General features: G+C 37.0%; 2 protein-coding genes across 2 annotated transcripts in view; one reads left to right on the top strand and one right to left on the bottom strand.

Moving 5' to 3' along the window:
• Positions 1–14,162, top strand: part of LOC115621649 (protein roadkill) — an 87,624-nt gene that overhangs the window by 1,269 nt on the left and 72,193 nt on the right. The window contains exon 2 of the mRNA XM_030515352.1: positions 5,400–5,483. The gene's annotated coding sequence lies outside the window, so the exon portion shown is untranslated. The remainder of the gene's footprint in view (positions 1–5,399; positions 5,484–14,162) is intronic.
• Positions 852–3,339, bottom strand: LOC115621651 (probable cytochrome P450 6d5). Its single transcript, XM_030515353.1, has 6 exons — positions 2,792–3,339; positions 2,586–2,738; positions 2,203–2,399; positions 1,913–2,146; positions 1,219–1,467; positions 852–1,158 (listed from the first exon to the last, which is right to left on the bottom strand). Exons 1-6 carry the CDS (start codon positions 3,319–3,321, stop codon positions 986–988), a joined length of 1,536 nt encoding a protein of 511 aa, XP_030371213.1. The 5' UTR covers positions 3,322–3,339; the 3' UTR covers positions 852–985.

Here is a 14,162-nt window from a genome sequence, read left to right as displayed (position 1 = left end):
ACATTTATTGGATCGAAAATACTTGAAATTATAAAAAAAAATTCTATTTTTGTTTAAAGATTACAAAAAAGGAAACAACAACAACCAGATAAGCAGGCGTTAATGCTGGTCTGACCAGATATTTAACGCTCCAATCTGGCATCAGGTGTGATGCCGAATGCAAAAAAAAACAAAACAAGTTTCAATTAAAATTGCGTGACGACTTTTTCGGTAACTCCACCTTATGGTTGCATCAGGTATTAAAAAGGTGTCTTAGCAACACTCCGATTTTACGGTTATATTTAGTAAACTAAATTAAAAAAATTAGAATGATCACACAATTTGTCCTGCTGGCCATCGAATCACATAATGCCATCAAAAACTCGAAGCTTCTTAAATATTATCACCCCCTAATTATTCATTAGTGTGTATTAATTCAGCCATATATTTTACAATAGCAAATAAAAGAAACTTTGAGAGTATGTACTACAGGATTGGATGGCGCTTATCGATTTGTCTCTTCATACTGATCAAGTGCTGGTTGTATACATTCCAAGTACAAATTATAGAAAGTAAGAGCTCTTTTATGATATAAATATAGGGAAAATAATTGGTTTGCATTTTGTTGGTTAGAAGATTAAAATTGTGATGGTATTTATGACGCTTAGGCGTCATCGAAGATTGTTCCACTTCTTAAATAACTTCTTCGCTTCCGGTGTAACTTTTTTATTTTTTTATTTTTTTTCGTATTTTATTTAAAACTGTCCATCATGGACAATCATTAAATTGGATAAAGATAAACTTCACAGTTTATTATTTCATTTAGTATGTGGTTTAACTGACGCCTCAGCTAAATTTCTCTATTGTCTAGATTTGAGCTCGAAAGTTTAAACAATTTCTTTATTAGTAAGCCATATTTACATTTCAATAGATATAAAATTTGTATTCAATTTATTTTAAGAACATAAAATTGCTTAGAGAACACGTTTAACAATCATAGACTTCCCTAATCGGCCAGTTTACGCTTCGATAGCCGCACAGGCACTCCGCCTTTGGGCATTAGCGGTATACCGTGTATGCTGAACTCGATCTCGCGTTTCTCCTCCAAGGGTTCGATGTTGAAATTGGAGAGTATTTTGGCCAACGCGATTTTAACATTCAACTTGCCCAGTCTAGCAGCTGTAATGAGACACACAATGGGTATTATTCCAAACTCCAATAATAGTTATATTGTCTTACCAATGCAGTGACGCGGTCCCTCGCCAAATGGCATGTAGGCCACTGGATTGTAATTCTTGTTTTCTTCCATATAACGTTCCGGCTGATAACAGAACGGTTCGGGGAAATATTCCTCATCGCGATGCAAGCCCAGCAATGAGATAACGATGGGTGTGCCCTTCTTTATAACATGTTTTGTGCCTGGTATCGGATAGTCCTGGGTGCACTCGCGATTGAGGATCGGAAGTGCGGGATACTTGCGAACCGTTTCTATGAAAATGGTGTAGAAATATTAATGTAATATTAATTTCAATAAATGGAAAAGAAGAAAACATTGAAAGGCTTAAAGATTTATTTCTATATTAGCTTTTATAAAAGAAACTTTATCTTTATTTCATTCCCTGTAAACTAAGAAAATCGAGTCTTTCAACATTCAATTACACTCATGTGTAATTTGATAGATATCTATATATAATCAGCATTACATATGCCCGATTGTCCGTCAGTATGAACACCAAGAACGTTGGAATCATAACAGACTTATTTCTTTATATAGCTGTAATGGGAAAGATCGGTTCAACAACCCTGATAACGAGTCTTGCAATTTTCTTGAAGTTCAAGTCTTCAATTACGAGACTGAAACTAGACTTTGAAATAATTTCTCGCCCATTATCCAAAAACACTGCACCATATATTGTCTTTCAAAGCAACTTACCCATCACGCAGAGCTCTAAATACTTCATATCCTGTATGGCATCATAGCTCAGTTGGCCATTGTGCTGCTGCAGCGTGTCACGCACGTCTTCACGCGCCTTTCTCAGGATATCGGCATTCTGCATGAGTTCGTAAAGCGTAAATGCTGTAGTGGAAGCAGAAGTCTCGTAGCCCGCCACATAGAAAAGGAAGAGTTGGGCTGCTATCATATCCACAGACATCGACTTCAACCCCTCTGCAAAAAGGGGCACATAAGTTTCAGAATATAAGGGTTATGGATGGAGCTATCACCTGCTGTCGTCTCTGCGGACCACATGTTATCATCGCTGCTTATTTTTCCCGTGTTGCGCAGTTGGAGCAAAAGTTGAAGAAAGTCGCGTCGCACCACATTATGTTTTTCACGATGCTCCACTGTGCGCTTCACTAAGGCACGCATCTGTTCCGGGGCCTCCTGTATTCCGAAAAGGCGCACAAATATTTTTTCCAAGCTATTCAAAAATAATGTTATAATACGCTTTTAGTATAGTATGCCCCTAAAGGACATCAATAATAATTATTTGCAAACCAAGGATAACTTTTAACTAAGCTTTTATGTTCATTTGGAGCTTGGGAAACATTTCGCTCTATCTCTGCTTCGCAACCACTCGGTTAGGAACACTATTTTTCAAACTTACTTGGGATATAAGAACTGTGCTGTGCCTCGGATGACATCTTTAAAAATCGGTCTATTGATTTGTCGGCTTATGGACACAAATTCATTGTCTGGATGTGCGAAGCTATCGACATCGAGTCCAAACATGGTCGATCCAATTATATCAATAGCATAGCTGTAATTTCGCACATAAATTTAGGCTGCAAATTCATGAAAATATCTGCTTACGTAGTCATCAGTTTCTTCATTTCAACATCTACACTGCCTTCCTCGGGAATTATGCTATCTAAATGCTCCACCATTTTATCGGCAATCGCCTCAGCCGTACCGAACATGGCCTTAAGTTTGCCGGACGTGAACGATGGCGTCATTTTTGTACGCAGAGACTTCCATTGACTGCCCCTCAAAAAGAACAAGCCGGCCGACATGGGATCTTTCTCTTCATCGATATAAACGCCACGATCGTGAAAATTAACAAAATCCTTGGCTAACATATCATGTGCCAGCTGAGCATCGCGTACGAGTAGCGCCGGTCGCAGTGTTAGATAAATTCCCAGAACTGGCTCCTTACTTGCCCTATATACGTCATAAATGGCCGTGCCAAAGGACCGCTTGCCGCGCCGTAACGAGTCCAGGGCACCAAAAGGTATATTGGTCGCAGCGGAGGGAAACCCTTTGCGTTCCCAGAAGCTGAAGTTCCACTTCAGATAGACGTAGAGTAGCGTCAGAGCACTGACCAACAGCAGTAGCCAAATCATTGCGCTTTTCGTGTGCACCTTTAGAGCGAAATTTTCATACTAACTGTTGAAGCTCTAGTGCGATTTATAATAATCATACCCTCACCGTAACCTTATCGCGTTCGTTCTGAGTGGGGCAGTCTGAGAGCTTGGGACTCTCATCACAAAGGGATGTGACCGAGTGTTGGTTGACTGTGGCTATATATCAGTGTTATCTCGGCTACCAAGCTGTTGAATCGACTGTTAAAGATGATCCCAGGCGGAGAATCTGCAAACACTCACTATGACTTGCACAAACTGTCTCAATAATGATAATAATATAAATGATACGTAATAGAATACTTAATAAATGGCTAGGTATGTGTTTATAAAAATAAATCGTTGATTATTTAAAATCATGCAATCGAGGTAGGCGATTTGCAAAATATCACACCTATTTACACATGTAATTAGCTATGCCATACACGCTTACCAGGAAAGTCATGACATCAAACTATTTATTTGATTCCCATAGACTTAGCTTATTAGCACTATTGAAATAATACTTTCAGACTAACGAGAAAATGGCTAAGTTGGATTCAAAACAAATAACATTATGTAGCAATGACAGTTGACAACCCCTATAACGGATGGACGATATACACTGTTCATATGTTTGTCTGTATGACCGCCAGGATTTCAGAAAGTATTAGAGCTAGGAATGCCAAACTCGGCATGTAGTTTCTCCTCAAGCCTGTGCATATATTCGGCAACAAATCCTTTATTGGAAAATGCTCACATGTTCGAAAGATCAAACACTTAAACAACAAGTCAATGAAGCACTCTTAGACTAGCTAGAAGGCTCCTTTAATTCTTAAATATTTCAATTGAAACCTCACAATTTTTGATCTACTTTTTTGTAAGAGTATTAACATGTGTCTCATGTTTCTGAGCTTTTTTTTTTTTTTGTATAAACTTGTTAATGTCCCTTTAAAGAATGTTGTTATCCGTATTCGTTAAACTTATCGGTTCGCTTCTATCTATCACATTATCAAAGCTCAGAAGCGTGCCGATTGTGGCGCTACAATAGATAATGTATCTGTAGCGTTATCACTTCATTCGCATATAGTAATAAAAATGTAAATAAATTTTAGGTGGCTTTGTGGCGCACTATCTATAGTACCTTTAAATGATAACCACATAACCCTGGCATACAGATTAATGCACAACAGTATGTGAAATATTTTCGAGTCAGTGCTGGAATCAATAGCCGATATACGTCACCTAGAAGGCTGTCACGATGACTTACTATTTTTGGTATCAACAGACTCAAGGGCCAAAGCTACGAAATATAATATTTTGTTTATAATAAAAGCACAACTCAGATTATCGGTTGCGAGTTAATACTATAGTTGATTAGTAATGATTCCGGTGGTACAGAACTCGCGAATTGAGTTATCGGTCAATGTTTGTCATCTTAAAATTTGTTAGATCGCCTAACAGAGATTTCGGGACAAATATACTTCTATACAAATTGAAGGATTAGCTTTGTGACTTTTAATAATACAGTTGTTTCACTTCTCCTCCTCAATGTGTCCTTATTATTTTTCACATTACTGTACGTGCACACATACAGATGGATATCCGATATATGTATACTTATTAGCAACGTTTCAACGTTTCGCGTGCCACCTTTCGAAGTTCCCATTGACCTGTTGTCGTTGTTCTTTATTTGTGGCTTTAGCTGGCAATCGAAGTTTTGTTCAGGTTGTTCACTTGAGAACTTTGAAACGCTACCAAAGTTGCTTTTTTTATTTAATATAATTTTCATCGTTGTTTTCGTTTTTTTTTCCATTTTCATTTTGTGACGAACGGCAACGACTTGGCTGCTTATGAGCAACGATCGCAAAGGCAACCGCAAAAGTTAAAGACGTTGAACCTTTTATTTTTGTTTATTTTTTATGCAAATAATATTGTTAATCCACACACTGAGTATGCAGCATGCGAATGAGAATGAGGGACTCGCAAATGGGTTAAATATAAATATAATTGAATTGACATTATTATATCCCCACATAATGCTAATCCATTTGTATTTTATCTTTGTATCACCTTTCCAGCCTTGACTGCTGCTGCTGTTGTTGTTGCTGCTCAGCCTGTAAGGACCCATACAGGAACAACAGTAGCTGCTAAAAATAAAACAGGTGAGTGCTCAACGACGAATTCAAACAGCTCCTAAGTCTTATGGTGTAGCACAATCCCATCTTTTGTGTAACAGTCAGTGGAAATGTTTCTCATTAATCGTTACCTGAATTATTAAATTTGATTTTTTGATTACCTGAATACTATATGTATCTGTATCTTCAATAAAGATTGGAAACTGCAATTTACACTCGTACGTAATAGTTAGCAATTTTTGCTACGAAAATTGCGCAGCGTTCTAATTGGCCTTTATTTTTATTCATGAACAAGAAAATGTATTCCACATCGTTATATTCGAATAACCAAGCCAGTCATTACTAGCCTTGAAATCAATGTTTGGTCCATTAATCTCAAAACATTTCTTTAATAATTTGAAGGTTCAGTTTCATGTGAGTGTTGGGAGCTTAAGTGATGATAATTAAGTGTGAATTATACAAATTTTCTCCAGTCGTAGTGTGTACTGAGCTTTGCTCATTTTTTAAGATTTGCCTACGTCTCCATATATTTTACCATTACATATGTATATACTATATCTATGAGAGTAAATGCATCTTAGTGGTAAGAATTGAACGATAAGCCAGCCAACCAAGCTTACTTATTTTATTCAAGTCAAAAATGCTGGCAATGCCGCTTCTGGCAATCGTTTTGCGGTTTAGGGCCTCAAACAGAAGCATACGAGAATAACAAAATCAACCACAACAACAACTCGAACCGCAGAATCAGCAGCAGCTGAGAGCGCAAAGTTAAAACAAGCTTTCGCAAAGACAAATGCAAAGCCAAACAAAGTTAAAAAGCAAAAAAAAAACAACGCCGCATTTACAGTTTGAATCAAAAAAAAATCAAGAAAAAGCTCTTCAGTCGTCAGCTGCTGCGCGTAGCGAGTAGATTGTGTGTGCTTTTTGCTGTGTGGTGTGTGTGTGTCGTCGCAGTCGCCAGTCGCAGTTGTAGAACGTTGGCGTCGTCGTCTTACTAGCAATACCAACGGCTGTCACTAAATTTTTAACTACTTACGCGACAACGTAACATTTAACGGTAAAAAAGGTCACACTTATAGATAGACAAAATTGTACAGAAAGGTCACTCGTTAATATTTAATTGTTTGTAGCGTGACATGTGCGCGTGTGTGTGAGCGAGTGTGTGTTTGTGTTTCTGTGACCTTAAAACAAGTAAAACACCAACAAAAATACAATTCAATAAAGCAACTACACACATTTATACATACATACATACGTGCATATATATGTATGTTTGTGTGTACAAACTCATAAAACAAAACACGCGCTGACCGTTTGCAATTACATACATACATATTTATTTATGTGCCTACACGCATACAAACGTGCAAATGAGTTGTGAACAAAAAGCTTTGGCAAACCATTGGAAACGAAAACAACAAACTTCCTCAATTGAATGACAAGCCAAACACCCATTGCCCTCAGCCGTTGCCTCTGCCCTTGCGTAGAGAATCGGTTCGCCTATTTTAGTGAAAAGTTATTGTACTTTTAGCTATTTACCCCCTCGATGTTACTTGGGTTGAGGTCATGCATCACGAATATTTCAAGTACACACATTCATACATACATACATATATACATTCGTGCCCAATGCTTTGTTAGCCGTTTGCGAATTAAATTAAATAACAACAACAACCACATGGAAACAAATTCACTTTATCTAATTAAAATTTCTTCAGTTATTTGTCTCAGACTAGCGGCTTTTTGCATCTCCCTCTCTACCTAAATATCGCCCTTTCTCTTTACAATTGCTCTTGGTGTTTGTTCTCGTAAGCGCTCTCTTGGTTTGCAGTGCAGTGTTGCCAATTAGTGTGCTAGAAAACAAGCTAGAAGTACAAATCATGTACAATAAGGAACTAAGCTCTCAAAGTCCGCTTTTATAGGATGAAGGGTGTTGAATGCTTTCTTCTCTGGGCTACAAATTCTTCTTCATTAAATATATGAAAAAACAAAACATCGATAATCCAATAGTACATTTAAAAAAATCCGATTGCGATAGATCTGAGCTTATATTAAAGCACTCAGAAGTAGCGGTCACAAAGGTAATTGGCAGCACTATTGCAGTGACGTAAATCACTTGGTTATATTCTTGTTTGTTTTCATTAGGCACATCACACACACACACACACACATAGTTGCACGCACTCTTTCGCACATTAATAAGCTCGCATGCAGCTTCGTTGACAGACAATGTACGACTTTCTGTATATGTATGTGTGTAGGTGTTGCCAAGCGTGTTCTAAATTACTTTAGTGTCAATTTTATTAAACATAATTGCATTTAAAATGCCTTAATAGCCGCATAACAATTAAACATTCATGTACGCCCCCGCGCTCTCTTCGTCTTTATAAATGTATTCTCTCTCTAGATGCCACTTAATAACATATGTTTGTCTCTCTTGTCAAAAGAGAGCAACTTTTGACTGTGTAAAAGGAAAAGCTCTGCAGTCACTCACACACAAGCACACTAATGTTTAATGTAAATGCCAATTAAAAACATGTGCACGCGCTTTTCATCCGGCAGTCGCCCCGACCCCCTCCCTCTTGTCTAGTTGCCACTATTTTTGTTTATTGTTTATAAATGAGCGCACTTAACATGCGCATGTATGTAGCAAATAACTCTCTCGTCCTCTCTCTCATACATAAACACTTATGTATGTATGTATATAGTAGGGAAGTAGAAACAAGCTCGTATGCTGTTGTTGTTGTTCCTATTGCCTTCTATTGAAGCATGTTACCAAGCAGCTGAAGCTGTATCTGAGGCTGAGGTCATACCACTCAGCCATTAACAGCCACCCACTCGTTGTTCTTGCCATCACCATCACCACCACTACCACTACTACCACCTTCGTCACTCCACCATTGCGGCATAATAAGAGGAAACGCTGGGGGCTCGTTTCTTCTTCTTTTTCATGCTGTTGTACTTGACAGCCGGGCAGCTTTTACGGCCTGCCAGATGTTAAAAAAAAATGAGAGAGCTTCAGCATTTGCGCAAAGTCAAAATGCAAAGACAATTGAAAAAAGCTGCTCAGATTTTGCTTTAGTTTTGGGTATAGCTTTTCTATATGTGTATATATGTATATGTATGTACATATGTGTATATAAAAGTAGCGTCAACTGATATAGGAAGAACCTTGTGTGCTCATGACTATGGAATGGAATTTAGTAGGTAGTTTATTCCTCTACTTTTTGCTCGTTTGCCACTCAATGCTGGTCGTTGTTGTTGTTTTTACTGCTGCTGCTATTATTACTATTTTGTTTGCTTTTGTCAGGGGCATATATTTTGTACACATAGACATGCACACATATAAGGATACCGATATAGCACATATGTACATAAATAAATACATATGTTTGTACATAAGGGACAAACCTTTCTAGCTTACATGTCCCACACGCAATGTGCGAGGTAGGGCTTCGTTCAGAGATTCTTTAACTTTTACAATTCGTTGCTTCTTTTAAAGCTAGACTTCAATGCACAAATTTGTACGCGTCCACATACGGCTTTTCTAGAAAAGGAAGTATTTTAAGCACTACTTGAAGGTCAATTAATATTTTACTTAGATGCATTACTTAGATTTACATATTATTTATTCAATTATATTATCTAATTAGAAATGAGCTATAGAAAACATTGCCTTGTTAATGTTTCTATATAATAATATGAAAGAGCAAATTTGTAGACAAATAGTGCCAATTGGAACTAGCTTTTAACTGACAAGGAGTAAATATAAGTATAAACCCGTAAATCGGAAAGAGTGATACAATAAGAAACATTATGCAAATGGATCAACAGTGTGCTTTAATGTGCTCCACAATCCAATATAATAAATACTGCAAAGCAGCAGCCGCATTTTATTACCTAATAATTATTACTTTTAGAACAGGCTTCGGTAAGGATCTCATTACCAAACATACACATACATAGAACAGGTTTCGTAAAGGTTCTTAACCACCAAAACATAAGAGCAATTAGTGTTGTTGTTGTTGTTGTATTCTGCCTGCTGCTCTGTACGTGTCAACCTCGCTTTTCTTACTTGCGTCTGAGATGTCGGCATCGGCATCAGCACCAGCGTCGTTGGCTTTTCGTCAATGCTGACCTCTAAAGTTTTTGCAGTGATTTATTGGCGCATTTTTTTTTGCTTTTCTTTGCTTCGCCTTCTGATATTCTATTCTTGCTGGGCTGGTATTTCCGGATTTTTCCTGCCTGTGCTTTAAAGTTCTGCCCCGAATGCAATTATTGACTTTTATTCTCTTATTTCATTCCGTGCTAGCCACATGGCCGATGCTTTTATCAATTCTCTGCTGGGGCCATGTGGACAGCAGGTTTTTCGTTTTTTTTTTTAGAAATTCTCTTTCATACATATTATTTTCGTGGCTGCGCTGTCTCTCGGTCTTTGTTTAATTTCGCTTATCAGCCTGATAAGTTAGCTTGTTTCGCGTTTTTTGCCTTTTTTTTCTGTTTTTTGTTTATACTGAGATGGCATTGAACAATCAACGCTGGTTTTTTCACCCTTCTTTTATGTGCTCGCTTTGATTATTTCGCGCACAAATATCACGTAGAACATATAAACTTGAGTATTATAAAAACATGCATACATGCGAGCATTTGTATATATATGTATATATATGTATGTATCTACATATGTACAGTACGAATTGGGTAATCACAACTAAAGGAAACCAGGTGGTTGCACCCAAAATTTAAACTTGAACATTTTTAAATGCATTAAAAATGTTAAATGAAAACTGTTATTGGCACATCTTGAAATCTTTGTTTCAAGAACCATTGTTCTCTTCGCTTTTTGGGTATTTAGAAGATTTTAGGCGATCCGTTTCCATTTCTGGCGAATTTTACAATTTCAATTCTTTTCCTTCGTGTATTTCATGTAATTGTGACTTGTGTGCCTTAAATTTATAAAAAATAACTATAGAAGATACTCTAATTTTAAAGTATCTAAAATCTTCTCTTTTTTTTGCTGCCATATGTGGGCTTGAACGATTGACAAAAAGTATTGCATACTTAGTGCGGCTGCACTTAAGCGTTGAAGGAGTTCCATAAATAATTCCTGCAACTATTTACAGACACATAACATCACCAAAAACGAAAAATTGTTCAGTAAGTTGCAGACTGTCTGCAACTTTTTCACTTCTAAATATTCTTCTTATAAAGCTTGAAATGGTTCAATAATATCCTTTAGTCGTATCTCCAATTATACTATGTGGGCTAGACATTGCCAAATTCTTTTGATATTTTGCTACTTGCGCTATGCTTACGTTTGTATGTATATGTGTGTGAGTGTGTGTGAAGCTGCGGTCACTAATAAAATATTTCCATTAGCTAAAAAGCACAAACTATGTTAAATTAAAAAAAATGACGTGGACCTTATCAAAATAAAAGAAAAAATAGCTTTAGCTATTATTGCGAGTGCTATTATTGCTGTGCAAAATTGAACATTTTCAGAGCACAAAAACAGTGAAAAACGTGGCATCGCGAAGGCAGCCACATATTGAAAAACTCAGGCACCACCCCCACAAACCCCGAAATACCAAACGTAGTTTGGTTTTTTCTTTTGTGTCGCAGCTCGTCAACAAAAATCTGTCAAAGTGGATACCCTTGCGTTGCCTGTTGGTGGACTCTCGCATGTTAGAATGGCTTTAGCCAGGTAAGATATTAATAATAGTATGAAAATAATTTGGATAATATTAAATTGAAGAATACAGCTTTGAATTTTGAAGTAATTTTGTTATGTCCAAAGATTTGGGAGCACGCTAACTTTAAAACGTGAAATCTTCATAACTGCTACGAGTTTTAAAAAATATTGCTTATCATACTTTTACTACAAACTTGTAGTATGTCATTAATTTGTATTGTTTTTCGAGTATAACGCCCCAGTTTTGCTTTTTTGAAAGGGTTAAAGCGTATTTTAGAAAGTCTTAACCTCAAATCTATGCAAAAGTTAGAAAGATCGCTTGACAAGACGCATCGATATAGAAATGTCTCTCTATCTGACTGTCTGTATGATCCCCAAGAAATTTTAAATTATAAGAGCTAGGGATACCAAATTTGTTATGTAAACTTGTCTCAAGTTTATTGCAAATCAAATATAAAGTCTCATTACTTTATATAGCTGCCAGGACAGATCGTTGCAAAAATCTCTCTTAGTAAGATATCGTTTTCGTTTTTAATGATGTCTTGATCAAATATAGCTTTTTGAGTTTTATATAGTGCCTCTATATTTGGAGATTTGATCAAAATCGGTGAAGTATATCATATAGCTGCCCTAGGAGCGATAGAACGCTTAGTATAATAACAAATTTACTAATGAAGATATACAATATAATTGCATTTCTTTGTTTATACTTTAGTTTTTGTAAGAAAAAACGAAAATAATGAATTCATGTATGTATATGTAATATACTGTTATATAATTCGTAAAAGCCATTTCCGAACGAATTTCAATAACGAATTATCCAACACTGATTATCTGCAATATTTAAACGCAGTCAACTAGCCCTGCAGGAAAATGCTTGCTCTATGTTTAATTCGTTGACTGATCTAATCGATCAACTAAAAGCCAACTCAATTAAAAAGTCAATGTCGTCGCATTACTGCTAAAAGCTCCAATTGGTTGCAATAACAATACTAACGAAAACAACAACAACAAGTTCAGCGCATATCAGGGAAAATCTCTGTGTGTAATTGTATGAAAAATTCAGGGGCAATGTCGTGCCTAGACGTAATTACCGTTATACAAAATGTGCAACGCATATGTCTGTATGTATGTGTTCATGTGATCATTTTCATAAAGTGAAATGCAATGAAATTTCCTTGCCATGAAAATGATTGCAACTGTCGTAATTGCAACCTTTGCGTTGCCTATTATGTGCGGCAGAGTGGGAGCGGATAGTGTGAGTGAGTGAGAGTAGGGTGGGGATGGGAGGGGAGGGGCTTGTGAATTCCGTTATTAAAATGTTGCTAGGGATAACAACAATAGTAAGAGCAGCATGTGTGTATTTCGACTCTCACTTGTTTGTTGCTAGAGTCGCTTTGATATGAGAGGTGACCAGCTAATCGACAAACACTTTCACGGATTTCGAAATATCTTGGAATTGAATTTTTTTGCTGTTGTTGTTGTAGCCGATGTTTGTTTGATATGTTGGTGGAACTCGATTTCAACTACAAACTTATTTATAGAGAGAAAGTGGCAGCTGAGCGGACAAAATGCCCGGCGATCGTTTCATTTCGTTGTCGCGCGCTCTTTCTCTTCAGCACACGAATACACACACACACACACACAAAGCACGTGGCTAGTGAGAAAGAGCGAGCCTCGTGCTAATTCATTTTAATACGTTTGGCCGAAGGTGAGATACGAGTGTGTGTATGTATGTGTGCATTTACAATGTATGGCGTACTATTTTTTTAGCGCCGGCGCCAGCGCCAACGTCGGCATCGGTGCACATGTGCGCGACAATAATTATTGTTTATGTTTTGCTTTTTAGATTTCTCGCTGTAACGGTTTATTGGCTGCGCTTTGAATTTTATAAGGAAGTGTTAGCTTTTGTAATTTCGATTGAAGGTATTACGGTTACTATTGTTGTTGCTGCTTTGTAATTACATGTATACGACTTGTGCTTGAACATACATATCTACACACTCGCATAAATATGAATCTGTACTCTGTGCGGTTGTGTGAGTATGTGTGTGTGTGTGTTTGGTGCACGTGTGCGTGTGCGTTCGTTGTAATCACAGGTTACAAAACCATTTTGTACATGAAGTTAATTTATACGATAAGGTCGTTTTGCTCTATGATTTTGCGTAATTACATTTGATAATTTTCAATGTGATTTTCATGCCGCATACAATACACATGTTCCCATTGTTTAATGTGCTTATGTGCTACAGTTTGCTAAGGCCATGAGCTGAGCATGGATTTTAAAGCAAACAATTAATTTTATTGATGATCATAAAAGGGGCATAAAAAGGGAATGTTGATTGACTGCTACATTAATAGAGTTTGTATCAAAACTCCTTGTACATGGTAAAATGGTATGTTCGTTTAAATAATTGAAATCGAATGTGATATGTAACACTTAGAAGATGGCATGACAGACCCCACACAATATGATACAGCAGAATCTCGGAAAACTTAACCTAATTGTCCCAAGGGGAATTAACTTTTTCAAACTATCAACTTTTCTACAAATTTCCATTCCACAATATTGTTAAGAAATACATACATTCCATGAGAGCCCATCGGGCGTATTAGTAATATTTGAAAATGCTAGGAACTTTTTGTACACACGACACTATCGATCAAATTAAAAAAGCCCAACTAAGGTTATGTCTATCGCATGTTGATAACGAACAAAAATAATAATAATGACAATAATTTTAACACTCCTAATGTGCCCGCCAAGGTTTTTCCAACGGCACTGAAGCGAGTGTCGAACTTATGAAAAACTTTGCTTTTAAGGTCTAATGTATAAATAGACCAATGCCCTATCGCTTATCATATCTGTCAGGCAGAGTTTGGCCAACTAGCTACCGGAGTAGGTACCCATGTATGCATGTGTGTAAGTATGTCTATATTGGTGTATAGGAAGCAAAGAGGTCACCAAAGGCAAGCACCAGCCGAGCGAGTTGTCAGGCTTCAATGGGTTTTCT

This window comes from Scaptodrosophila lebanonensis, unplaced genomic scaffold (genome assembly GCF_003285725.1).
Source record: "Scaptodrosophila lebanonensis strain 11010-0011.00,11010-0021.00 unplaced genomic scaffold, SlebRS2 tig00000024-arrow-pilon, whole genome shotgun sequence".
NCBI classification, from domain to species: Eukaryota; Metazoa; Arthropoda; class Insecta; order Diptera; family Drosophilidae; genus Scaptodrosophila; species Scaptodrosophila lebanonensis.
This window is presented reverse-complemented; position numbering and strand designations above follow the sequence as displayed.

Bases quoted from the DNA above. Each gene is read 5' to 3' on its own strand.
- LOC115621651 (XM_030515353.1), bottom strand. From the start codon at position 3,321: ATGATTTGGCTACTGCTGTTGGTCAGTGCTCTGACGCTACTCTACGTC. The intron at 1,468-1,912 runs GTAAGTTGCTTT...CCATTTTCATAG, and splicing joins TTTAGAGCTCTGCGTGATGG to AAACGGTTCGCAAGTATCCC. The intron at 1,159-1,218 runs GTAAGACAATAT...GTCTCATTACAG, and splicing joins GGGACCGCGTCACTGCATTG to CTGCTAGACTGGGCAAGTTG.